The sequence below is a fragment of the Embiotoca jacksoni genome, unplaced genomic scaffold (genome assembly GCF_022577435.1).
Source record: "Embiotoca jacksoni isolate LCO1_2020_lvr unplaced genomic scaffold, fEmbJac1.0.p SCAF_8, whole genome shotgun sequence".
NCBI classification, from domain to species: Eukaryota; Metazoa; Chordata; class Actinopteri; family Embiotocidae; genus Embiotoca; species Embiotoca jacksoni.
Window position 1 is genome coordinate 12,545,869 of NW_027185436.1, and position 27,300 is coordinate 12,573,168.

At 40.9% G+C, this 27,300-nt stretch overlaps 1 protein-coding gene across 1 annotated transcript; it reads right to left on the reverse strand.

The window, feature by feature from the left end:
- On the reverse strand, positions 1-27,207 carry dnah10 (dynein axonemal heavy chain 10). The gene is made up of 78 exons (XM_069178077.1): positions 26,839-27,207; positions 26,335-26,432; positions 26,104-26,212; positions 25,891-26,006; positions 25,529-25,709; positions 25,214-25,371; positions 24,732-24,962; positions 24,323-24,513; positions 23,994-24,192; positions 23,695-23,889; positions 23,366-23,536; positions 22,808-22,984; positions 22,548-22,697; positions 22,254-22,420; positions 22,012-22,163; positions 21,740-21,907; positions 21,437-21,644; positions 21,154-21,310; positions 20,569-21,048; positions 20,314-20,472; positions 20,111-20,227; positions 19,908-20,010; positions 19,616-19,794; positions 19,290-19,501; positions 18,869-19,025; positions 18,523-18,756; positions 18,318-18,440; positions 17,993-18,226; positions 17,650-17,873; positions 17,289-17,558; positions 17,016-17,199; positions 16,767-16,901; positions 16,474-16,626; positions 16,131-16,319; positions 15,738-15,884; positions 15,020-15,211; positions 14,752-14,870; positions 14,519-14,677; positions 14,234-14,369; positions 14,040-14,162; positions 13,816-13,947; positions 13,475-13,691; positions 13,031-13,150; positions 12,784-12,929; positions 12,548-12,700; positions 12,189-12,449; positions 11,922-12,094; positions 11,740-11,833; positions 11,428-11,595; positions 11,154-11,342; positions 10,706-10,877; positions 10,419-10,622; positions 10,255-10,335; positions 9,878-10,075; positions 9,612-9,773; positions 9,330-9,504; positions 8,810-8,991; positions 8,544-8,680; positions 8,240-8,457; positions 6,767-6,988; positions 6,464-6,611; positions 6,046-6,325; positions 5,695-5,924; positions 5,317-5,590; positions 5,093-5,197; positions 4,814-4,968; positions 4,576-4,730; positions 3,753-3,933; positions 3,430-3,630; positions 2,771-2,980; positions 2,565-2,660; positions 2,285-2,456; positions 1,663-1,794; positions 1,250-1,461; positions 973-1,140; positions 694-874; positions 473-618; positions 1-383 (listed from the first exon to the last, which is right to left on the reverse strand). The coding sequence occupies exons 1-78, from the start codon at positions 27,065-27,067 to the stop codon at positions 237-239; spliced, it is 13,683 nt and encodes a 4,560-aa protein (XP_069034178.1). The 5' UTR covers positions 27,068-27,207; the 3' UTR covers positions 1-236.
- Between the last annotated feature and the right edge of the window lie 93 nt (positions 27,208-27,300).

Sequence of the window (27,300 nt, forward strand, 5' to 3'; positions counted from 1 at the left end):
TCTAGTTTCATAAGCAAAATTATTAATTCTCTGACCAAAACTGAGAGAAAATTAGTTTGCAGTGCAATAATTTTATTTTGTTTATATATTTTTACTTACAAACTAGATTTTTGATTGCAGTGCGAGAAATTTTCGTTAAAATTATTATTATTTTTTTTTTGCTTGCATAATAAAGACAGACATACCTTCATGGACCGTGTGAAAGCTAACCGGCTCAGTAAAGCTGCGGGCCGTCTCTAGTCAGTGTTGAGGCACAGAGCGACTCCCTGGAGCACCCAGTGGGAGAGGTGCAGGTCGGTGGACAGGTCTGCCTCAAATACCAACCCTTCACCCATTGCATTTCTCCGCATGGAAGTGGTGTACACGGGCGTCAGCAGCGTGTTCTGAGGTACGAAAACACACGAAAATACATGACAGTTTAAAACAAATAAGAACCACGGTGTAGTATGGAGGTCTGTTCAGCTGTGCACACCTGTAATCTGAGGCGGTGCGCCTCTATGGGGATGATTCTGAGAATGGGCAATTCCACAACCAGATCTTTTGGTTTGCTCTTCACGAGGCAGCCCTTCTCCATGTCCCAGTCTGCTCCCTCCAGATACAAGCCCGACACGAAGCAGCCTGCCGGCAATAAAACTGTCAGTCTTTCCAAGTAATCGCTTAGTATGCCGGAAACAATGAGCGGCAGTTCGTTACCTTGTCGGGGTATGTCACTGATTTCATCCTCACTGCGGTGCTGGGTCACTTCTGTGTACAGTGTGGAAAGATCCAGAGGCCAACCATTTCTCCTGCATGCAGCTTGGACCAGAGCAGTCAGGTAAGACTCAGGGATATGGAGTCCTGATAGCCACATAACTGTTGGCTCTCCCTCATCCACCTTATGGGTACACAGATACACGAGACATAAAAATATATTCTCAACTCGTTTCTTTACAATTAATTCTCCTTAACTATTTTGGATGTGCCCATCCTTACCCAGTGGCTATACTGTTCATAACGCCTCTTGAAATGGCTCATCCAGTTGCCGAGGGACTTAAGAGTGGCAGGTGCCAACTTCTTCCAAATGGCAGGGATGTTACCATTAAAAAGGGCCCGAGCTACCTCGTCCAACTCATTGCTCATACCCACCTCACCGGCTAAGGCCTATGGGGACAAACGATAATCTGAACAAATCTAAACTGGAGCACAAAGACACAACACATGCACGTTTGTGTTTTCCAATATGTTGTTGTTCTGTGTCCCTCCGTCTCACCCTCTGCAGGTCAACCAGAGAGAGCTGCATGCGGACCACTAGCTTGTTGAAGCGCTCCAGTTCTTGAAGCAGAACCACTGAGGTTGGAGAAATGTCCATGCCGAATCTTTTACGGATCACATCCATGTCGAATAATTTGGGCAGCTTGTTCTGAATGTCCTGGGCGACCTGGCTGATGTACTCATCTCTACTGATGCTTCCACCAGATTCACCTGCGGTGAGAGAAGCCAGTGAAGTAGAAAGCACTTGAAATCATGGTGAGTAGAGCAAACATGAAAGAGCTTCCACTTTGGAAAAATAGTACATTACGTTTCTCTGAATCAGAACTTAACAGTAAAGGTGGAAAGCAACACTAAAATGTCTTCCACTGTAATCAAATCAAGACAAGTCTTATGAACGATGCCAAATCAAACCTGTCTGGGGCTGAAGGTCTATTAGGTGAGTCCACATCTCTTTAGCTGCTTGCGTGTAGTATCCTATCTCTGCATTGGAATGAAGACCCAGTACCTCGGGTCTGTTTGCCAGTGGCATGGCCTCTATCTCATCTGTAACATATAACAGGGGAAAGTAAGGAGTGATGACAGAAATGTAACTCTTTTTCAAGTTTAAATAGTGAGCTACTTGTAACATTTGCCTTTTCAGTAGTGATAAAACCAACAAAATATACAAAAACAAAGGGGTCAAGTTTTTGGAGCAGCCCATGGGTACTTCAACAGAATACCCAGGAGGCTTATGTAAATTCATGCTATGCACTTGAGACTGGAGGTCTTCCCTGTTTAGTCAATTTCTCCTGGAGCAGTTCTGTCATTTAGAGGAGTTTAATAAGCAGGAAAAACACTAACTACTATATTACATTCTAAAACTGCCTACTGGCAACTTGACAAGCCAAGTCGTAGGCAACACAGTCAACTGGCCTGAATTGAGGTGAGACAACCCGCCTGCGTCACACTGCTGCAAATTTTTCCCTGCAATGTTCTAAAATATTAGGTCTGTACTGGGCTTTAGAGAATTTAAGAAGTGAAAACAACAACTGACCAACATATATCAACTTTGGCCCTGGTGGAGGGATCTTGTAGTCCACATCTTTGTTGTTGAAGAAGTGGAACTGCCGAAAGGTGTAGAAGAGGAAGTCTCCAAGGTACTCATTCATGTACACAGTCAGGATCCTGCGGTCAAAGCTATCTATTGCTCGCCCACCATACATCACCTAATAAAACATCATGTAAACATATTTAGCTTACAGCTTTAGATAGCAGGATAATATATGTATATACAATATTTAATAGAGTATACAGCACAATTAATTTGGCCTAACCTCCCCAATGAGGTATTTCAGACTTTCCCAGGGTATATCATTGTCGCCTTGGTTGTAAGCTTTTGTCAGGTAGGTGTTCAGGATCTCCATAGACACCTGTTGAGCAGAGGTACAGTGTTTAAAAATACAGAAAATTTAAATAAAACTAACATTATACCACTCCAATAACGAATACAAATTTGAGAAAATTATTTTGAGCCACTTACGAAAAAGTCCGACTCGCTGAAGTCGTAGGGGACATTCCAGCCGATCTTTCCGTACTTGCGCCTCTCCTGCACCACAGCATGGAAGAAGGCCAGCACATACACCAGGCTGCAGAACGCAGGGTGTGGGCACGCAGTCAAGGCCTTGTCAGAGATTTTAGAGTATGTGGCTCTTATGTTCAGCTTGAGACCGTTGGGGGGCTCTGTCACTACCTGCACACAGTATTAAAGTACATGTAAAACATTTTTTTTTTTTATCTCTGCCTTTTCTTAACAAGCCTTCAAGATTTTTTCTTTGTATGAAGTGGAAAAAAAATTAATAAAGGTAACTCACACAGATGTTCCTAGAGCAGACGCTCTAATTTTGAGAAGTTTTACAAATGAGTATCAATATGTCAAAACAAGAAAGATTTAGGGAGATAACACTGATTTCTTTGAAATATTTGACATGTTTTGGAGGTATGTGACTGTTTTATCACCTTGTTGTAATGCAACAATTTCATATTCTTAACATATTCTTTTACATAAAAAAAAATAAAATTCTATTACGGCATCTATTTGAGGAAATCCTTGCACCCACTGAAAACTTAGAAAGTTTCCATCTACGAAAAAAAAAAATCAAAATGAAACACTGTAGAAGGTAAAGAGAAAATGTGTTTCACCTTAAAAGACTTTTGCAGTATGCCAATGGGGAAATCCTGGATGGGGTTGGTGGTGATCCACAAGCGGAATTTGTGGTCTGGCTTGACTATTCTCTCTAAAGTTTTCTCCAGGTCTTTTAGCCACTTCACCAGCAGGTGGCAGTTCTGTAGCATCAACCACTGACCACGAGCTGCTGCCTTCTCAAGCAACTCCAGCGCCACCTTTTTTTACAGGTAAAGGAGGACATTTGATGTTTTGTATTGTTATTTAGTGTGATTACTTCGTGAACTCTATAATCACTTCACGCTTCATAGCTGTGGCATAGAAAAGAAGTGTTGAGTACCTTCTCTTGGCTTTGGCCCATTGCAAGGAACTTGAACTTGCTTCCAAAGCCTGACCTCTCGGCTAGTTTCATGAGGTCATTGGCTGGGTCAGAGCCAGGGCTCAGGATGAACATAATGGGGGAGAAAGGTGTGCTCTGTTCATAAATCGCATCAAAGCTGATCACAGGGGGCTGTACATATCTGAGCAGAAACACAAGAAACAAGTGGACGTTCAATGATAAATATCATTCAGTTTAAATAATCATATATCTGTAAACATTATGTTTAGTCAACTTAACCTGCATCACAGCAGTGTATTATATGTACATACATTGTACATACTGTTTACATAGTGACAGTATATTTGGGTTTGTGCAAAAGTTTTAGGCACTTTAGCTGTTTAAATTCATATCTATTACTTAAGGCATCTGATTCAAATTCATTCTGCAGCATGCCAATGACCTGAACATACAACCTGTAAGGAGCTTCAGCAACAATAAGTTCAAGGTATCAACCTGTACTTTAATATCGAGTCAGCCTGAAGTGAGTAAAAACATTTAGAGAGTCTAAATCTGAAGATGAAGCATGGCAAGTTCTCAAATATGCTTGAAACAACCTGCCGGCCTAGTACCTTGAAAAACTGTGTACAAAATTGTAGAAATTGTCTTATAGATGAAGGTGGTCACACCAAATTAGGTGGGTTTTTTTTTTTTGGCTTACACAATTGATAAAGTATTCATTACATTATTTTAAAAGCATTCACTTTTTACTCAAGTGCCTAAAACTTTTTCACATCACTAAGCATATAGACATATTGTATTATTGCAATAGAAACAGTCTCACTTCTCGCCCATTGTTTCAGTGACATAGTTAGTCACAGCTCTGTAGATTCTATCAATACGGAAGCAACGCAGCAGCAGAAGCTTCTGAAAGTTTGACAGGTTCTCCTTATATTTCATGGGAAATGGAGCCTGTTCTGGTCCATCCAAGTCATACCACTGAGAAGAAAAAGAGTGAGGGTTAAATTCTCAGCTGACAAAGTAACATTCCTGCAGTGATTTCTGTCACTGTGGTCACTTACACACTTCCAGTCAGTGGGATTTCTCTCAATGTCGTCAGGTAGAGAGCCAAACTGCTCAGGAAAGAGCGCCGTGAGTTTCACAATGTCCTCCCAGGCCTGATCTGGAAGCCAGTCACAAGGCTTTTTGCGTTGGCTTTTTTCCAGGGATAGATTACCTTCACACAAGAGGTGAAAAACATTTAGCTTTGAACATAGTGTGCACTCGTGTTTGTGTGTGTTTGTGATCATTTTAATCTACTTAAATGTTTTAGGGGAGTTGAATTTCAATCAATATCTCACCCTTGATAAAGAACTCCAACTCCTCCTGAGGTGCCCTCTCTTCTGCCTGCTCAATCTTGATGGTCATGTTAAAGGAAAAGAGCAACTTGTGTCTCTCAAACAGCCCTAAGGATATGAAATTAGTTTGGGTTATCAAATCTACAAAGTATCCATAAATACCTTTAGAAATAGATCTTTTCCCATCCATTCCATTACTCATTACAATTCGAACTTAAACAATTTACCTGTGCAGCCACGTTTATAAACATTGTACGTCAGAGTGTTCATTATGTTTTTCAGTCTCTGTTGAAGGACGGAATCACGCACAGACTTTTGCAGGGAAAAATCAAACACTTCCAAGTAGGAAGTAAGCGAGTACTGGTACATGCTGTTCACCAGAGCCATTTCTGTAAGTACAAAGAACAGGATAGCACCACGCTTGGCTGCAGGTCGGTAGCCATCTCTGAGTTCATCAATGTTCATTGACATCTTCTCGGCCAACTGTAGTTTCTCAAATACCTGATCATCAAATCATCAAACAGGGAAAATAAATAGTATTAGTGACTTCATTGACATTTCTGTTCTGTCATGACTTCGCTAATGTTTGCTTTAGTCAAACTGACCTCACTGGCTTTCGACTTTGTTTCTTCCAATGTCTGAACAAGCTCTGTGTTATCCAACATGTTGCCTGTAGATGTGGCCAGCTCTCTGAGCAGCGAGTCCCCAAGTTTCTTCAGCAGCTTCTTATTGTCACTTGTCTCTTGGATCAAACGCTCACGCTGCTCCTCCAGTTCCTTCTTCTCAAAACCCATAATAACACTCAGCAGTTGGTCCTCCAGACCCTTAAGGGCCACTGCATCGAACATACAGTCAATAATCAAATAAATGGACAAAAAAACCCTGAAAACTGATTAAGTATGTGCTGTTGAAATGATTCTGATAAAAACTATGATTGCCATTCCAAAACATCTTACCGGTATAGTTAATGACCATAGCTTTTCCAAACACAGATGGAGAATATTTTGGGTTAGCCAGTTTGGTGTTGAGGTACAGTTTAAAGTTGGGATCATAATGCACCTCCTTGTCACCCAGCATGATGACCTGTCTGCCCTCTGCTCCTTTTATATTCTTCTCCAGGACACCGTCAATCACTGGATCAATGTACTCATCCACATCTTGGAAAAGGAATGGGTAGCCATACTTGATGGCCATCTCTAGCTGTTTCAGGAAGTCTGGGTCATTGAAAGATGAGATCTGGGGCAAAATGGATAATCACAATGTGAGGACTGCATTTCATGAGTCTTTCCAATGTGCTGATTCTGGGGCCGTCAGCAGAGGGAGGCTGCCTTAAGCAGTCATTTTAAATTTCTATCAGCATAAAACTTTTTGTACCTTGAGATTATTGTTCTCTTCTTTCTTCTTAATCCAGTTGAGGGCTTGCTGTTGAGGGTCAATACACAAGGGAAATCGGCTCCCTCTCGTTGTGAGGATTCCATTCTGCACGGACAGTTCATCTGGAGGCAAACCCTCTGAGCCCCATCTGACATGCAGGGTTTATTGGACACAAACTGTAGTTAGCCCCGCTATACCCGCCACCACAATACCTAATTCCTATCATTTAAAATAGCAAATTCACATAATACAGTATGTTTTCACATTTCAAGTTTCCAAAAGTCATGAGCAAACACTCCTCACCTGCTAATTTCTACTTCATCAGTAAGAAGGTTTTCCACTTTGAAAGGCTGGCTCAAGGGGATGCCTCTGTCCTGCAAGTCCTGAGCCCATATTTGGTAGACCATTTTATTCCTGAAGTCCCAGCTGAAGGCCCCTTCGTAGCTCAGAAATGCAGCAGAGATCAGACAGTCACCCAGGAGACGACCGCACCGCTGCTTAAAATCATCCAAATCTTTTGTCCACCTGAGTTGGGATAATTTAATTGAATTTAATTGAATTTAATTGGAGTAGAATAGAGAGATTCAGATTCAGATTCACAGGGATTTGCAGTTTACACAGTCCATACACACAACATAAAAAACTCACAGACAAAGCAGTTTGGCAATTTGTCAGAGGCAACATCTTAACATATCAACATATACAGATCGATACAAGGAAAGGAGCAGCAGTATCTAAAAATAATTTATAATAAGTTATTGATAAAAATAAGTTATAGTCCATACAGGTAACCAAATTCAAAGGCTGCCTCAGGGCCCGCTGTCAGCGTTTAGAGGCCTTATAGCAGTGGGAATAGAGGACTGAAAGTAGCAATTTGTTCTACTCGTGGCACATTATAACATCGGTCTGAGGACATCACAGTGAACACACTGGACAGAAGATGATCTGTTTGGCTGACAATTCCTTTTGGTTTTTGGGTCACCTGTTTCTTCCAGAGGGAGCGCAAGTCCCTTTGCTGGACTCAAATTATCTTGGAGCAGACTACCACAATACTATTCTTGTCTTTCACAGACAGTTAAACCAGCAAATAAATGAGAAAGTTAAAAGACTTTCAATAAATGACTGGTAAAAGTTACACAAAATAGTATCCCAGACACTAAAAGAGTTTAGCTTCCGCAGTAAGTGAATTATTTGTTGTCCTTGACAACTGACTCTGTGTTAACTTCAAACTTGATTTGAGAGTTGAGCACTGTTCCTAAATACTTATATGTATCTACAATTTCAACATCTTCACCATGTATTTTGCTAGTTTTTGGTCTGTTAGTATTCTGCTTGAAATCAATGATTAGTTCTTTAGTTTTTCATATGTTAAGATCAAAGACGTTGTCATCACACCATTTAACAAGGCAGGTAGCGCAGAACCATGGTCTGACTGTGGGCCCTGGAGAAGAGACATTTGGGCAGTGTCATCAGAGAATTTCACAAGATAGCTGCCTCCTTGAGAAGTCCTGCCTGTATGCATGATAAAAAGCAGGGGGGACAGGACACATCCCTGAGGTGAGCCTGTATTTGAGACCTTGGTGTTGGCTATATGTTTATTCAACAAGTTTATTCAACCTGCTCAATTCTGTCTGTCAGAAAATCTAAAAGCAACAATAAAACCTGATGAGGCAGTTGATAGGTGGGGACCAAAAGTGATGAGGGAAAGAATATTAGAACAAAACAAGTACATTTTATAGTAGGGTTGGTTAGGCTCATAGTCTTTTATAACCTCACCTTACATTCTCAGAGCTCAGACCAGAGATGAGTTTGTCAGCAGCTACCAGCCTTTTCTCCATGAGCTCAGCCTCTTCCTGTAGCAGCTGTTTCTCCGTAATAGCAGCTTGGTACTTCTCTCCAAGAGCCTGTAACTCTTTCTGAATATCGCTAAGCTCACTCTGAATGTGCTCCAGCTCCCGCTTACTCTGAAAGAAGTTCTTCTCTAGGCGTGCCAACTGAAAATAATATGACAATGTGGCGGTTTAATCTATATTTCTCTTACTACAGGGTGGTGTAAGAACACGTACAAAATTTGCATTACCTTTTCTCTCTTAGGTTTTATCTCCCTGGCAACCTCACAGTAACCCATGATTGCCTCGACAAACTTGAACATTCCTGATCCAGCCTTACTGATGGCTTGCATCTCCTCAAAGCTTGTCTGGAGGTTCTTTAGGAAGCCTAACCAGGGGAAAGCACAGGGGGGGGGGGGGGGGGGGAATTGTGGAATTCTTGGCAGACTTAAATGCCATTATCACAGTCCATGCATATGGGTATCATTATTGGAATTTCCCTTTGAAGTCAACGTACCTTTGACAGTCCTGACCTGGTTGTTACTTATGGAATCACAGTCCATCTCCATCAGTGAGCGCAGGAAGTTAGCCTCTGACATCATCCCCTTGGCTGACTGCCAATTGATTTCTTTGTTGCCCCGCAACACCAGGATGCACTCACATACCACCTGCACCTGTTTTGGTGGTTTGGCAAATGATCTACACAATGGACCAGCAGGAAAAGGCAGATAGAGGGAGAGGATTGGTTAACAGTTATCTTTTTGGTCAGATACTTTATGTTAAGCCATACTTTTGAATGATTGATCAGTGCTTGATTCAACTTTCTAGATTGTTAGCCACCTGTACAGTATGTTTTTGGGTTATCATTTGTTTTCCACACAGAGGTTCAGTATAGGTATCTATACTATCTATATACCTATATCTATATCTATATAGATATATATATATCTATAATACCTTTGACATTGTTTATTGATAAATGTGGCTATCTTATCTAGCTATTTCAACAACAGAATAGAGTAAGGAGGAGTGTTTACCGGATCTCTGTGACATCAGACTTGTCTAGGTCTTGCAGGGCAGTGCGGGCTGCCTCTAATGCTGGCAGAGCTTCAGTCAGGGAACTTTCAGCTTCCTTCTTCTCAACAGCTATGACTTTGTTCTGCTCTTCAATCTCTTTGGCTTTGTCTTCTGCCAGAGTCCTTTTCTCCTCAGCTAGAGGGAATAGTTATTTGTAAGTTTGTAGTATCTGTGTTTGGTCTCAGAAGAGTACAGTACATTGTTTATTTTGACCAAAAGTTAAAGTAATCCTACTCACTGACCTACACTTGTGTTTGTGGAAATCTCCTCCAGCAGGTCTTCACAAGCTTTGGACTTTTCAGCAAGGACCACCTTTTGATCTGCTAGCTTTATATTCAGTTCAGCTAGCTGCACACTGGCTTCCTTCAATTTATCCAAACCTCCCTCTAGACGCTTGCACTGTGCTGGAATAGAAGAGAACAAGTTAACAGTCTCAGAAAGTAGTTGTGGCACAAGTGAGACCCTTTGAATAGAAGTATTGAATTTATAACCTGTTCCATCTTCTTACCCTGGATATCTTGATTCTTTTCCTCCAGGAGGTTAAAATAGGTGCTAATAAAGTCCAAGTAGTTCTTTGGAGTAACATAGTTGTAACGTCTGAGTTTTTGCTGGAATAGCTTGCTGTCGTCATCCACAGACCTATGGACCATGCAAACATGATCTATAACTGCTGCAGAGTGCACCTCTGGAATCATTGGATTGTCACCTGTAGAAAGACAAAAAATAAAACAAAACGATTGGAATTTTCTTGATTTTGGGACAATATTCCAGCTGTAGGTCTTATCACAACCAAGTAAAGTAAAACAGTCCTTAAATGGTCAACAACAAACTTTTTCCATGACAAATGTATTTAAAAAAACAAACATGAATGTGTCTCATTCCCACCAAGGAAAGACTGAGCCACTGCAAGTAATGCCTGGGGAGGCCAAGGTAGGTACCAATCTATTACAGTGTTGTTCATCAGCCCTGAGAAAAAAAAGGTACACACAGTCAGTAAAACAAAACCAGAAATTATATTATGTCAAGTGAAGCCCAAGCACATATTTCACCTGGGAAGTTCCTGCAGCGTGTCCTTAGGGTGTCTCCCGCTGGAGACATGCCTAAAACAATGTGTAGATTGTTGGCACTTTTGTTGACAAAGTACCTCCACACACTCTCTTTAGAAGGACCTGCTCCCATCTTAAGAGCCTCATCACGAAGCTGGTTCAGAATTGACTCCTTCTCATCATCAGGGAACAAAGCAGGAACAATGCCTATGAAGAGAGAGCATGATCAAAGCACTGCTTTTAAGAAAGATCAAACAAGTGTGGCTCATGGTACGAGAGAGATATCCAACCTGAGGTGAGCATGTTGTTTATAAGTTCCAAGAAACCTTCCTCAGCCACATGAGCATCAGTAAAGAGGAACACTGTATTCTTATTTTCAATGCCAAGCTTCAAATACAGTGTTTTCAGGTCGTCGCGGAAGCTGGACTCACTGTATCCTCTGTTTAGTATTATCTCAAACACCTGGGACAAACAGAGTTAATTACTACATGCTGGAAATGTATTTGCAAATACAGTTTAATTCTGCTTAAACTCAAAAACCCAAATTTTCTTTTCCATTATTCCTTTAGTGGTTTTACAATTACAAGACTTGTGTTTCCACATAGGAAGACAGTGTCATCTAGTGGTGAACTTGTCTGTTAGGGAAGGTACATATAAACCTAAAGAAATGAACATCGGAAATGTATACGGCACTGACAATAATTTGCCCTTAATCACACACTTCATGTGTTTTACAACCTCACAGCCAGCAGTGAAGGCAGCGAGCTTGGTGAGGGACTGCTTGCCAGAACCACCCACACCAACAAGCAGTGCATGGCCACGATCAATGCGGATGATGCGGTGCACGCGGGTGAGATGTTCCAGAGCATCGTCAAACAGGACGAGGTTCATCCTTGACTTGTTATCATTGTATTCTTCTAGAATTTCCTGCAGACAGAATACAGCATTAAATCATTGCAACAAATGTCCAAAGTTATATAGTTAAGTTATACAGTTAACAACATGATAACACCTGAAACATGGCTTTTGATGCATCATAGTCTTGAATGTCCTCATAGACCCTTGGTTCCGTCTCACTGAGGGCTGTCCTGTAGTCTCCAAAAAGAATTGGGTCCCTCATGACTGCCTCCATATCTGACTGGAAATGCTCCTCAATCAGATTCTTTATGTGGCCTTGGACCTGGTGGAAAAAACACATTGGATAAAGTTGAAAACTGCAAAATAAAAATGTATGCAGAGGAACAATTACGCACATTGTATTTGCCCTTGTAATCAATATAAAGGAAAATGTCCAGTAAGTCTCTATGAGTATTATTAGTATTACCAAAGCTTTGTCAGTTTCATTAATGAGTCTGTCGTGGAAGATTCTCAGGCACTCATTTCTCCAGACTCGCACAAACTGGGTGACAGTCAAAAACCTGTGAAGGGGAAATCAGAGAAAGCACAGACATCTAGAAACATAGACTTCTGTTAATCTGTCACTGGAGTGAATGTGCTGGATCAGACCTGTCAGGTTTGGTTAAGGTCAGTCCATTGTAGACTCTTGACAGGTCTCTCAAGTTGAAGATGTAGTGGAACTTGGAAGGAGTGGGTGGCATCTCTCTGATGACGATGTTGTAGAGTTCCAGTGTGCAGTAGGTGACTTTATCACACACCTTCTGTATGGCATCCTCAAATGACTAAAATATTTGATAAGATTCATTAAATCTGAGTAATGAGATGAGAGGCTGAGATTCTAATGTGTTTTGATTCATTTATGAAATAGATACTCACTCTGGTGTGGCCTTTGATAATGGAAGCATAGATAAGCTCGAGGGACTCCATTGTAGGGAAGGGGATGCTGAAGACACTAAAGAGAGAGATGAAGCGAGGATCTACCTCATTCCTCCCACCTCCTGGCTTTCCCATGGCGGCAACGAAGCCAAGGTCTTTGAGGATTTTGTAGTTCAGCTCCTTTCCTCTGTCATACATGCCTCCTCGGTCCAACAGCAGCTTCAGAAGTGCAATAGGCTGTTGTGTGCCGTAACTATCCACCTGGACAAGTTTATTAAAAAATATTTAAAACATACAAGTGCTATCACTCACCACAGTGAAGGAAATAAAATATATGTTTGAAGGCTTGGAGCAGGTACCTTTGGCATATTCATGTCATCCATAAAGACCAGCAGTCTCTTCCCCATAGGAGGTCCATAGGTGTCTTTGGTCCTTTTCTCCACATTAGCCTCTAGGTTTCTCTGCAGGTCCAGTGAAGTTGTTCTGGATGAGAAGTTGATGATCAGAGTAGTCTATAAACACAAAGGAAGAGAAATTTAAACTCCAAGACATAAGAAATGTAAATATATCCATGGTCAGTCATGGTTTGACGTACCTGTGTATCTGCATTAACGTTCTTCAGGAAGTTAAGAATGGTGGCAGTCTTGGAAGTACCAGACTCTCCAACCAGTAGCACCGGCCTCTTTATCTTCACCATCTGTTCCAGGATCCAACTGGCTCTTGTGGTGTCAATAGTTGGCACTAAAGCAAAGGTAGAAATCAAGGCCAAAAAGCTTAAATCCTTGTGTATGTATTCACACTTAATTTGTCCTCTCTTCACAGATTACAGAAAAAACCATTACCTAGGATATCAATGAACTTCATTTCAGGGTTGTGAATGTATTTGGTGACCAGGGAACTCCAGGGAACCCACTTCATCCGCGTTCCATCAAAATGGAAATCATACAGTGTGGGGAGGTGTCCTGTGTGGATGCAGTCATTTTGTAATTCGTAATGAGTGACATAATAAAATACACTTGCATGTATGCTTGAGGACAATATACTGAGAAAAAAGTAAAGGTATGTTTTCATTATATGTATTAATTCAATACCAAACCATAAAGCAATCCAGTCTGTTGACTATCAATGAAGAGGGATGATATATATTTTTTAAATAATCTCATATTATCTAATCTCTACAATAAAATATTAAATGTATCAATCAAACTGAAAATGAAAAGGCATAAAATTGCTTAATCTCGATAATGCATGTCAATTTTATCATCGGGAAAATCCTTGCTCTTTACCTGGGATCTCACCAGGTCCAGCCTGGACTTTCTCATCATGCACTGTGGTTAAGCAGGAAAGCCTTTTGATGATCTCATCAAACTTGATCCTGCCATCCTCCAGCAATGTAGCCCCTAGTGAGCAGTACAGAGCTTCCAGAAAGTAACACTCCAAGACTTCAGCACTGCTGCTCTGACTCTCAAGCACTGCATCCAGTGTCAAGCACAGCTGAGTCACCTGAACACACCATCAAAACATACACAATCATTTCAAGCAGTCCGAATATAACGGGACTACACCACTCTTCAAATACAACAACACGGGTATTGGAGAACATTTGAAATGGAGGAGATTAACCTACCATGTTTAGATCTGTCTGAGGGACAACAGTCTTTAGTTTCTGGCCCTGTTTGCCATCCACAATACCATCCACAATCATGTCAATGGAGCTGTGTACATACTTATCAAACAGTTTGGTGAGCACTTCTTGTTCCTGGAAAAACAAAAAAACAAAGACATGGCTGAGATGTAATCAAATTATAACCTAATACAATTATTAAATAGTGAATACATTTTTTCTCATACCTTGTCAGGTCTGCTGTTCACCCATCTCTGCCAGTATGGGGTATATCGCAGGTTTTTGGGGTCAACAAAAACCATCCCACAGCGGGAAACAGTAGCAGGGGAAGCATACTGCAGATCTCCAACCTGTGAAAGCAAAGTTCTCTTAAAATATGCTCTGACAGCTGGTTTGCTGCTATCTTCAAATTCTGACAAACCTCAAACAGCAGCGCACAATGATTTTGTAAACGGATCCGTTCTCCGTTAGCTAGAGTGAGGAGCTTGTTGTCATCCATCACTGAGTTCATATTCTCGACCCAAAGAGCATCCACATCCCCATCAAACAGAGCGTACCTGTGAGCCAAATACCCGGTTTTTAATGTACTATTTGACCGAAATTCTTTGTTCTTCTCACAATTTGTGATCGTTTGAATGGCATCATTTACATATTGTATTATTTACATATAATGATTATATGTCTCCTTTAATTTGTCACTTTTTACCTTCGCTCTTGTTTTTCAGTCAGCTTGTTGATGTCACGGAAGATGTTGGATAAGATCCCATCAGTCCAGTCTCGCGTGTCAGGGTCCAGAAAACCATAAAGTTCAATGACACTCATAGCTTTAGGGTTCAGAGGATATAGCTTGGTTTGCAATCCCAATCTGATGACAAAATAAAATGAAGGTTACTATAGTCCCCACAGACAACCATGAGGGTGATGTGGAGTGACACTGACTTGGTCTGAGCTTGACATAATGTGCTGATCACGACCGATTTCCCTCCACCTGTTGGGCCCACAATCATAGTAGTGTGCCTGGTCATCATCGTCTCATACATTTGCACCACTTTATCCACCTGAAACCACAGACAGCATGAATTATGGGGTATATCAACATCTAGACATTCACACACTGAAACTAATTATTTGCCAGTGAAACTCAATAGTCATTAAATTATGAAAGCCTGTATCCTAAAGAATTAAATCTAAGACCCAGATGAAACACCTGGTGTGACAGCATGACACATTTTTTCTCCTGCAGGGTCTGTTCCACAGCATCATTGAAGTTAGGGTAGCGAACACGTGGACAGTCCAACCCTGGGAACAGGTCTGAGATCAGTCCGAGGAACAGGGGGACATCCTCAAACACAAACTTTGGAAGGTTCATGTCCCTGAGAGCTCGCATCAACACCACATTCTGCAAAGAAGAAAGACAGAAGTGAAGAAAGACTCAAAGAATGAAAGAGAATTTACAGTATGTGTACAAAAGGATCAAAGTCAAAATATTATATTCCCAAATAACTCCTACTTTTTTCAGCGAAAAACAAAATTTTTGTACACGTTGCACACAAATGTATTATTTTGATATAGGGCTTAGTGAGGGTATTTTAATTGGCGACAGTTTTTAGTTTAGATTGCAACACATACAAATTATGTGAAGCAGTAAAACCTATAATAAAGCACTACAAGATCAGATTTGTGTTTCTTTCTCAAGTTCTCTGTGGCATTTCTCAACAAGAAATGTTGCAAGACTCAGGACACAACTTAAATCGTTGTCATAAAACCTCTAAATCGAGCACTTGGCCATCTAAACAAATTCCCAAAATGTTCTCAACCTTTTGTCTATACTGTATATGAGGGATCACAAATACAGTTGTGGTTACTTACTTTTTTGTTTACTATATGAAAAGCAAACACAAAAAAAAAACTTCTTTGGCCCCTACCTCACTGAGGTCTGGTGAGCCTCTCTTCAGCTCTCCTGCCATCACTAGGACAGACTTGAGAGCTCGTAGGCCAAAGTCATAATGAAACTGCTTGGACAGCTGCTCACGACCCAGCTTGTACAGTACTGTCATCTTCTTTGCCAGCACCTGAAATTAACATATATGAAGAAATAAAATTCTCGGAAACTGACACATGGACTGACACTTTTCATTCAATGCATACAAATAGCAGACAATCTTCAAGGTAATCCATCATAAATCTTCTTGGAATTTCCCCACTACTTGAGAACACAATAGTAATGCATGTTTACAGTTCATTACACATTGTTTCAGACAAAAGCATCAGCTAAATATTAACAATTAAATTTGTGTATTTGTGTGTACATTGGTCACCTTGGCCATTAGGAAGCCCTCAGAAAAGAGCATGATCTCACAAATCTGCTGCAGGTCAGGCACAATGACCACCACAGGCCGGAAGAGGGCTTTGACAGATTCTGGGAGCTCTGTACGTCCTGCATAACCAGGGTTCATTGTGATGAAAATCCCTATGCGGTCATCCAGACTGATCTCTTGCCCCTCAAACTGATGTGCATAGTGAGAAGGATTTTTTTTTTTAGGAGAAGTAAAAGTCAACAATTCTAAGCAATGGCTAAAAAAGCATATACATTATAATGATCAAAATAACATTCAACCTTTTGAAATAATTACTGATCCTGCATATGAACAACAGACACACCTGAAACCTTTTAAGGTGTAGAATGAGAGCATTGCGGATAGTCTGGATTTGGGAGGAGACAACTGACAACACTGAGGCATCGATACGATTGAACTCATCAAAGCAGCCCCAGGCTCCACACTGGGCAAGGCCAGAGAAAATCTTACCAAGAGCCTGCACACAAAACGGAAAAGAACTGAAGTAAAAAGCTCGGGACAAATGATGATGTTGCATTTTTCCAGCATTAGGACAGCATTGGAAAATGTCAGACAACAGATATTTTTCAGTAGCTGTTGGTTCCTCAGGCTTCTTACCATGAAGTCCATGCCCTCACCACAATTTGTAACTACACAGAGAAGGCCTAAAGCCTTGGCCAGATCTTTAGTGGACTCTGTCTTTCCTGTACCGGCTGGTCCAGCAGGAGCTCCACCCAAGAACATGGACAGGGCCTGTATCACAAATTCACACACATATACTCACACATCCTGTTGTCAGAACAAACTGACAAAACATGTTGCCTATGTGTCTGCTTAAGAGTTACAAATTTGCAAGGCGTCTCAGACCTGCGTGAGGGTGAGGTAGATCCTGTCTGTCAGTGGGGTTATAACCAATCGACCGTTCAACCCCATGTATTCATAGCCATAAGAGAACGAGGCACTGCACTGGTGCACAAAGAGGTCGTCATGTTTCTTCACCCAGTAGAATCTTAGTTGGCTTTCCCACTCAAATTCTTGTGCGTTCATTATACTGGAAAGAGATTGAAGCTTTTAGTTCACAATTAAACACACTGTAACGTACAAATTGAAAAAGTTAAAACCTGCCATGGTTTGCTTTACCTGTTACGGACAAAGCTGTCCACAATGTCTCTGGCATGGACATCAATGATGAGAACGGTGTTGATCTTTCGTCTGTCATTTTTGTTCAAAGGGTGAGTGATGCGTTTTACCAGCTCATCGATCTGTCGGTGCATTTTCTCAGCATAGTTCTTCAGCGCGTGCTTTTGTCCTTTCTTCACCTTTTCAAAGATATCCTCCACCTCCAAGGTCCACCACACTTGATTGGCAGCCAGCACCATCATGCCCTGATACAGCAGCATCCAATCCACCCTGAGAAACATGGGAGTGACTAATTTAGTGTGGCCCATTTTCATACACAGACACGGGGGAAATCCCTCACACACATATAGTATTCACACACCTACTCCTGTCTTCACAGTAACAGAAGATTGCTTCCTTGGTGATGAGCCTGTTAGTCCTCCTCATCTCCTGTAGTACTGCCATCATCCACTCCTCCACTCTGCCCTCCACTGGGATGGGCTTCCTCAACTCCATCACCTCACCCTCAGCAGACACCATGGCTCCAACTACTGTATCCCCATCGCTTTCCACAACAAATCTCAGAGATGCTATATTGTCATACATCTTGTGGAACAAAGAAAATAAAAAAATTAACAAAGTAATTGTTTCACACGTGGCAAACAGTGATCCCAGGGGCTTATGACTTTTCTAGCTCTCCTTGAATGTCTGTAGGGGCCCGATACCTTGATGATGTGTTCCTGGACACAGGCAGGGTCGCTACTTCCCAGAATGCTAAGCAGTTCATCATCAGAGATGAAGAAGAAGCGAGGAAATGCATTTCGTTTGGAGTCCAGGTAGTCATTAAGACTCTTCTGGCACTTCTCTAGACCATCACTTAGGGCATGCAGGTCTGTTAGCCGGTTGGGAACCAGACAACATCGTTTGATGTTTGCGTTCCTCACAGTGTCGTTCATTATCTATACAAAAATGATTGAGATGTTATTATTTTGACATATCCATTAACAAAGTACTTTGGTTTTATCAGGCTAACATTACGGCAACACCTACGTCTTTAAACTTCTTGTCAATGTTATCAAATTTCTTTGCTTCCTCAGGTAACTGCGAGGAAATGTCTCCACCAATGAAGATGCTCTCCAAGTACATCCATTTCCGCTGTACCAGCAACCATACCTGTGCAAGAAATATTTTTTTTTAATAACGATTTTGTTAATCAGCAGAAATGGGATGGGAAATATGAACACTCTTAACTGACCTCTATGGTCTCGCTGATGAGGGATAAATCTTTTTCCCATTGTTGTATGGCGCTAAGAAAAGGGCCAATAAAACGGCTGCCGGCCATGCTCTGTAAGTTCATAAGATCATTGTCCACATTCAGCAGGATCTCGTCGACGGTACCCAGAATGTAGCCGCGCTCCTGGGTGCCCTTAAAATAGGGCTGCACACTAAACTCCATGTTAACCCAGGTCTCAACCATTCCCTTCACTCCCTGGAAGCACACACATACAAGAATATATATTCTATAAGCATTTGTGATATCACTGACATTCTGATTTAATTGATAGCTAACTCCAGTTTGAGATCATTCCAAAAAAGCTTACATTCTCAATACTGAGCTCTTTTACAGCAGAGGAGACAATGTCACCAATGACATTAGCATGTTTGTGCAACTCCATAGCAAACATGTTCTCCAGCGTAAAAGTGTCAGGATTCATTTCAAAGCTAGTGCTGGTCCTTTCCATCAGCTCCTTCCAGTGCCTGAAAAAATATGTTAATTTTTATTAAGTGTTTAATTTATTCAGTCGTACATATCACATTTATGTGAATTTCCTGGCCTATGTAGCTACATTTTCAATATGTCATACTCTATTTATATTATACCTGTTTCATCCATATTAGGTAAAAATATTCAATTAAAATCTAAATGCCCCAAAAATATTTCACCCACAGTTATCAATTGGCATTTTGTTTTGGGTGTCAGATTTATTCCAGTTTTGTTCTGGTTTCAATCTTGACACTGACCTGTCTCTTAGGGCCTCATTCTTCAGGTCCAATAGAAGAGGCAGAGACTCTCTGAACTCTTTCAAACGTCCATCAAGGAAGAAGGCCACAGGCAAGGCCCGCACGTGTTTGGGCAGCTGCCTCAAACGTTTGATGAAAGCCTCAATACCCTCCTGCAGCAGCTGGATGTTTAGATCTACCCACAAGGTCTGAGACCACTCTGTCTGTGCATCCTGAAAGATTTAAGGACAAGCACATGAAATGCTTGGAAAACTACATTGCAAAAAATGTTGTGGAATGTATGCTGATGCAATTTACATTTTTGATTGACAACCACCACATCCCACCTTTTGAGCTTTATATACGTCATATATCTGTCTCAGTCCATTCATTTCCTTCTGTATGCTGGTAACTGCTGAGTATGTGGTGACTGGTAGGTTCAACAACTTCTCAGCATTAGTTAGATCCTGCCGCACTGCCACTGTCTTGGCAAGGTCCGCCTCGTATTTTCCCATAATGTTCAGTCCTGCAAAGAACAAGAGCAAGAAACTGATTCCTACCTCCACCACATTTCAACAGTTGACATATATTATTGTTCTAGATGCAACAACTATAGGCAATAACTACATGCAAAAATACCTTTGTCCAAATCATCTCCCACTGCTCCTGGGCCGTGCATGTTGAAGCTTTCAGCAAAGCCAGACAAATCTTGCTGGAAGTCTGCAATCTTATCCTTTGTAGTCTTAGTCACGACAGGAAGAATAGGAGATGTAAATATCCACTTCTAAAACAAAGGTACTTTTAGTTTTCGGTTTCAGGTGTGTGTGGGTTTGAGGTCTTACCACAGTAAATGATTTCTTGACACCTGTCAGACTTCGATCCACTTGTCTGGATTCTGTAAACAGGTCACTCCATATCTGGCCAATGTTGGCCGTCAGCTCCAATTCATCCTCTCCAACCTGGAGCACATAACACACAAGAAGTTCAACATGGGAAACAATATCAATGTTGAAAGGACATTAATTTAACACTAAACACACAGTACCTGCACTTTCTGCATGGCCAGTGTTCTGTATCTTTCTTGGATGTCATTGATTCTCATCTCTACATCCAAAGACATGTCCCTGATGTCTGAGATTGTGCCAAGGATGGACTTCAGGTCTTCAAAAGTGTCAGGGCTCTGTTTCAACTTCTGGGAGAGTTGCTGTTGTATAAATAATCATAAAGATAAATCACATATGAAAATCAAAGAATATTTACTGCAGACACATTATACAAAATGTGTCGCATTATTCAATACCATGAGTTCATCTCTTAAGTTGAACAGATCCTCTTTGGTAGGCTTGTTGAGAAAGAAACCCAGTGATGTGATCCATGACTCAGCAGTCTCCCGCACAGTGTTGGCCAGAGGCTCCATGTTTATACGGACGATGTTCTTATCGTTAAACAGAGGCTCCAGCATCACTTCCTGATGGATACGAGCAATGAGCTGCAGCTTGTCATCATACAGGACGCATGATGGTTTCTGTGCTGCAAACTTTTCATTATCAATGGTTTTGTCTCTTGACCAAAGAGGCCGATAGCGTTTCCAGTGGCTAATGTGGCGATCCACAGAGATGAGCAGCTGCTGGATGTTCTCAGATACTATCTTGCCACTCTCATTTATCTTAGAATTTTGCCACACATCATTGTAGAAGGTAAATGTCACTGGCTCTTCTTCAGCAACCACATGTTGTTGAGTGCACTCAATGCAGGTTCCCCGCTTCCAACGCATAAATTGCTTAAACACAAACACATGGCCCAATTCAAGTCTCATTATCAGAGTTAGATTGCAATTATTTTCTTAAAAATGCAATGATACATAAAACAACTGTGATGATCCCACCTTGGTGCTCTCTACACAGTCTTTGATACTATGCATGATCATCCGGTAGATCTCATTGCTTTGGGGCTGCAACACAATCTTAGGGGCAGAGAGGATGGCATCAATTTGGAAAAGAGCTGTATTTCCCATCAGCGCCATGTTGAAGGTCTGAATGCTCCTGAATGTGAGAGCCAACACGATTTTACAATGGATGAGACAGATATTATACATAGTTTCAAAAATACAATGATTGTTACTCTTAAGAGGGTAGATAACTTTAAAAACATTAAGATCACATATTTACCTGATCACCAGATTTGTGAGGGAGTCATATACCTTGCGTTCCCAGTAGGCGTAATACTCTGCCATAGATTTGTTTTTACCAGTCTTGGTTGACGTTAACAAATGTTCTATCTTAGTGATGAAGAATCCTATTTCGGTATACTTCCTACAGAGCAAAGTCACATTCTTGACCCGCTCTCGCTCAGTGCGTTCACAGAACTCCTTGATACCTTTAAAAAAAAGATGCAATGAAGTCAATGACAAGACATTCAACTTCTTAAACATGTTTTACATTCAATAAATAGCATCCTTCTAATGGTTCTACCTGGTAACTCGTTCATTGATTTATCTGGTAGTGGAAATTTCAGTAAGTTGGCCGTCACAATGGATTGCAACCTGGACTCAATATCCCTCTCATTGTTGTGAATCTGATTGACAGTTGACTCAAACTTAGAGACAGCCTGAGTGCTTCGGCTGAGGAAGTCAGGGATCCCTAAAACCAAACACATATTTTACAGACAATATGAATATCTTTAGATGAGAAGTGTGCACATAATTTAGATTACACAGACATTGTAGCATCTGTAGGCACGGTACCTAATGAATTCCAGCTGAGTCTTTTGCATCCAAAATGCAGCTCTTTGTTCAAAGTTTTGATGTGCTGAGTCAGCATAATGAGATGTGCCTCATGCAGGCTGTCTATTACAGAGTGGTAGCGGTTGACCAGTTTGTTCAGATCGTCAACATACCTGCAACAAAGTTTGAAACAGGTTGAGTCAGACATTACATTAAGCAGTGGTTTTGAGGATGGGCAGTCAGTTACTGGTGAGTATCATCACCTGATCAATTTATACTCTACAAGTGCAACATTTTGAGCCAGAGAGCCCACAGAGTAGCCCAGGGACACAAGGTGATTTGTTTCAGAATTGATTTCCTTGATCTCTGGTGAAAAGTTCACAATGTATCGCATGACCCTCTGTACGCCTCTTTCACTTGGTAGGATGTTCTTAAAATAAGAAAAGGCAAGAAATGAGAAGGCAGTTTGAAATCACAAGATTAAGAATCACTACTGTATCTGGATTTTGCACAATATCATAAGAGTAACGCTTATAAGTAATTAAATTGTGAGATACCTGGGCTGGGTTTTCACTGGTATTCGTGACCAACAGAGCTTTTTTCATTAACAATGGCAATTTGCATTCTGTCTCATCCAGACAGCTCTTATATTTCTTGTCCATGTACTCCTTGAATTCCACTGCCAATTGTGTATACTTTTCCTTGGCCTGAGCAGAATACAGCAAAACTCACAGATGGGCTTTAAATAAAAATTTGGTGTCCAACAGTTTCATATCTATACTGACCCATACAGCTGTGCAAGACTGAAATAACTCACTGCTTGGCCATGTTCTTTCTCCATCATCTCTGGCACTTTCAGGAAGATAAGGATGGCTTTTTTGATGCGATGTAAAAGAGATTGGACCCATCTGATGGCTCCTGCAACAGGAGGCTCATTTTTATTGAGTGGCGGCTTGCTTTTCTTTGCCTCAAAGATTGCCTTGATGATGTCCACCTTCAAAAACAAGAAAAAAAAACAACACTTGCTTGTGGCAAACCATGTAAATTTTTCAAAATCCTAATAGCAAAGTTTTAAAGCAGCTACATGAAACAAAGATAGAATGTTCAGTTGTAAAGTAGTAATTGATGAGTGAAATGTAACTTCCAGGTTTTAAATGGATGAATAAGTTGAACCTTGACAATGAGGGTATACAATAAAAATGCCATTAGTAAAAATTTGATTTAGAGTTACAGTGTAACTCTGCAGTATTTGCTTACAATTCGCACTGCAAAAGCCATGCATGGATTCACATATCACAATAAAGCTGAAGCTTTTATAGTAATTTAACTTCAAAGTCAAAAGCAGGAATGTTTTTTTAATGTCACAGCACAGTACCTCTTTACAATACCGGACCAAGACGTCATTAAACTTTCCCATCAAATGGTTGCTGATGGCTTCTCTGGAGAAGATGTGTTTGAATTTCATCAGCATGTTAAAGGCATCCGCTGAAGAGCGCAGTGACTTAAAAGACTGATCAATGATGTTGATGGCCTCTCCCTCAATAGCCTGAGCAGACCCGTCAAAAAAGAGGTACAGTACACATTAAATTATGCAATTGCATTGGTGCCCAACTGACATTTAATTATGGTAAAACGCTGATCCTATCATGCTTGATTAAAACTCAGATGTTAACAGCTTCTACAGTACACATGTCCTAAACCCACCTGAACCGTAGTGTCAAAGTCATGTATTATTATCTTCCAGTTGCCCATCTTACAGATGTCAAAGGGGTTATAATTGAGTTCTCGAATGGGCAAAACCAGACTATCCACTCTACACAGCACTTCGTCAATGCGTTTTGGGTCACCGGTCACACCTTTTAGCTCTGGGCCAAAGATGTTATAGAACTCCTCCAAAATCTGCACAACACAAACCCAAGAGAACAACTCGGATTCATTTTATTCATTCATGCGTTCAGTTACTGATTGAGAGGTCAATATTTATAAAGTATATGTACACTGACCTGCAAAACATTGCACAGGTCCTGGCAGACAGAGGCCATGTAATCAGTATTCTTGAACAGTCGCTTACGGTCAAATTCCCAGCGTTGATTAATTCCCGATTCCTCAAGTTCAGCGCGCATCTCAAAGTAGGATAACTTCCACTGATCCAGAACCTGCTTTGCCTCAAGCACTTTCGATCTGGCTAATTCCCTCTTTTCTCTGTTCAAGGCACAACACATTAAGTTATACTTAAACAAAATATTTGAAAAGGAGTTTTTTTTCCCCCAACTCTTATTTTTAACTAAAATCTAATAACTGGATGCCCACTGTAAAATTTAGCCACACATACTTGAATAGTGTGTGGACATTCATTACTCGAGCCACACGTTCACACAACTGCCAGGCAATACGCTCCATTAGGGGGACCATACACTCATTTGTGTTATAGTGGCAAGAGATTATCCACACAATTTGCAGGCTTTCCATCAGAGAAGGGATGGTCTCCAGCAGCACAGAAAAAGATGCTCCAGTAGCCAGATTCTGAAACAGACAATGGCAACTTTGATAGACGTGAAGCAGAGGATACCACAACAATTCTGTAGTCACTAGTTCAATTAAAAATATTACTGGAGAATGTGTTTATGTACTCTAACTACCAGCTCTTGGTAGACGTTCTGTGCATTATTATAGAACAGAGTCGGTCAATGTGATGAATATTCAGCAATAAAGCATTTGTAAAAAAAAAAGGTGCAGCTCACCATGAAGTGTCTTTCCAGTGTCTTAAGGAAGCGCATGTTATCGTCTGCCTCCAAACGGTATTGAGTCAGTTCAGCAACTACTCCTTCCAGGGTGTGAACAACACCTTGGTCTACTTTGGTCATCACCTCCAAAATCTTCTTTATCACAGGCTGTTTCAGCTGCTCACTCAGAGTACAAAGGACAGACGCACGCTCCTGCCAAAATGATATCTCAGCCATAGGGCTGGGACCCTAGAGAAAAATGGAAAGTTCACATTGGTCGAAGGTATAACTATGTATGTTTTGTGATTTCATCAACTGAATATTTGCATTTTGAGGTGACAAGTATTTAATTGATTGGTAATATTTGAGACATTTCAGCAGTAACTGTATATGGGTATGCTGGGCTTGAAGCAAGTTCTTTAGGTAAAATTTAAGTTGTTTACCTTTGATACCGCCAGTGCTGCCTGGGTTAAACCTCCGAAAAAACAGAAGTCACTAACCTGTGGCTTTGTGGTTTGCTGTTCCTCTATAACAATGGTAATATGAGTCTGCCAGTTCCTCACACACTGCTCCAATTTGTCTGCCATCTCTGGATTAGAAAGCATTCCATCCACCTCCATCTCCAGGTCTAGCTCAGGGATGTGCAGTGAAATCTCCTCTGCCACAAAGAGAATGCTTTTAAATTGTACGCTCTATGGCCATTAAAAATAACCAAAATATGTTTGGAAAATGAGGGGAGAAATCAGGAACGCCATGAGGTTGCTGACTGTTGATATTTAAAATAATGAGCCTTTGGTATACCAATTAAAACAAACCTTGAATCTGAATTTCTTGGAGAGTTTCATTGATCTGTCCCAAAAACTTGTGCGTTCTGTGGAGCAACTCATCGCGGATCGTGAATTGATCATTTGGCGTCACTGGACTCTCCTCCTGAAGCGAGGTTTGAGAACTTACTCCAGTGCTCACACTCCGGTTCGTGAACAAGGGTATATACAGCTGACAAGAAACACAGTGAAAACAGATACCCTGTATTCTTTATTCAAATAAATATGATGTTTTACATACGTGGTTGATGTTTACAGCATTTCTACTGTCGTTATGTTATATTTTAGTCTTGATGATTGCTGTTGGTTAGTGAGTTGTTTTTCATTTTACTTACTGTGACTTAAATACTTACATGGATAAGTTTGTCACGCAGCACCTTCAGGGGATCTCCACTGTGCATGCCAATGTCAAATAACTTGGGCAACAGGAGATTGGCCTCGTTCATATCACATGGTTCAACAATGGTGTCTGTTTAAAACACGAACAATAAACACATCGTGGGTAACCCTTTGTTTGTGCAATAGAGGCTTGAACATGTTCAATTCGGATTACACTGTCATCTCACCCTTTGTGCTCCTAATACAGTAGAAGACGTGAGATTTCAAAAATCTCTCTGGGTATTGGTTAACTGCGACATCAAGCGTAGTGTGATAGACGACTTTGACCTCAATCCTCTGAAAACGCCAAACCACAGACAGGTTAAATATTTTCAAATAACTATCCTCGTCATTAATAACACATTGATTAACGATTTTCGAATAGTCACAATTTGAAAGCAATTAAAGTTTGATCTCACATAGCTGGGGTTTTCTCCATTAGTGTCCTCTAAGTCTGCTTCACGTGGGGTCAAGGACTTCTTGTCAATATCTGAAGAGTCTCCGTCTGTCGTTCTCTCTAAAGTTATAAATATTGTAGTTAGATGCTTTCTTTCTGTCCACATCAACACTACAAAATAAAGTGCCAGTCTATTTAATTTTTTTTATTTTTATTTTATTGTACTCTATTAATCCCCGAGGGGAAATTATTTCGCTGCAGCAGCATCCCGAGGGGGAGCTGCTGCAACAGGCAATGCAGAAGACAACGCAGAAGAGAAAGAGAATCAAACAAGCAAATAAAATGAATATTAGCATAGTAATACAAAACAATAGGCATAAACACAGTAGAAAGTAAAGTCGCTGACCCATCGTTCAATTTCTATGTTGGGCTGTAACGGTTAAGTGAACTAGACACCAACTGTTACCTGTGACCCGGAGGTTTGCCAACTAATTACACAAAAGGCATTAAGACAGACAACACTCACCGACAGGAACTTCAACTTCAATTTCTTCTTCTGTAACGGTTTTGAAAAACATAAGACATGTCGGTGAATCTTCCTCAGAGATGTAGTTAAAAAAACTGACAATTTTTTCTTCTTCTTTTCCACCATCCCGAGAGAGTACGTCGTCGAAACACTCGGGACATTTCCACAAATTGAAAACGGCGGACACTTGTTGTCGAATCCACTCCACCCGTAAATCTTCGTGGCTCATATTTGTCAATTATCACGAGTGAACATTTTGAAAATTATTAAAGCTGCGTTTCTTTCTTCAGCTCAACATGTCGCCACCCGAAACGTCGAAACTACCTGAGCGATATCGTCGCAGGTTAACCGTTTGTCGTTGCCTTGGTAACTACTCAACACAAGTGTGGAGAACCCGGGAAATGAGTTCCCCGTGCTTTGACTGGAAGGCAGTTACTACCTGATCAAACGCAGGGCCCGCCA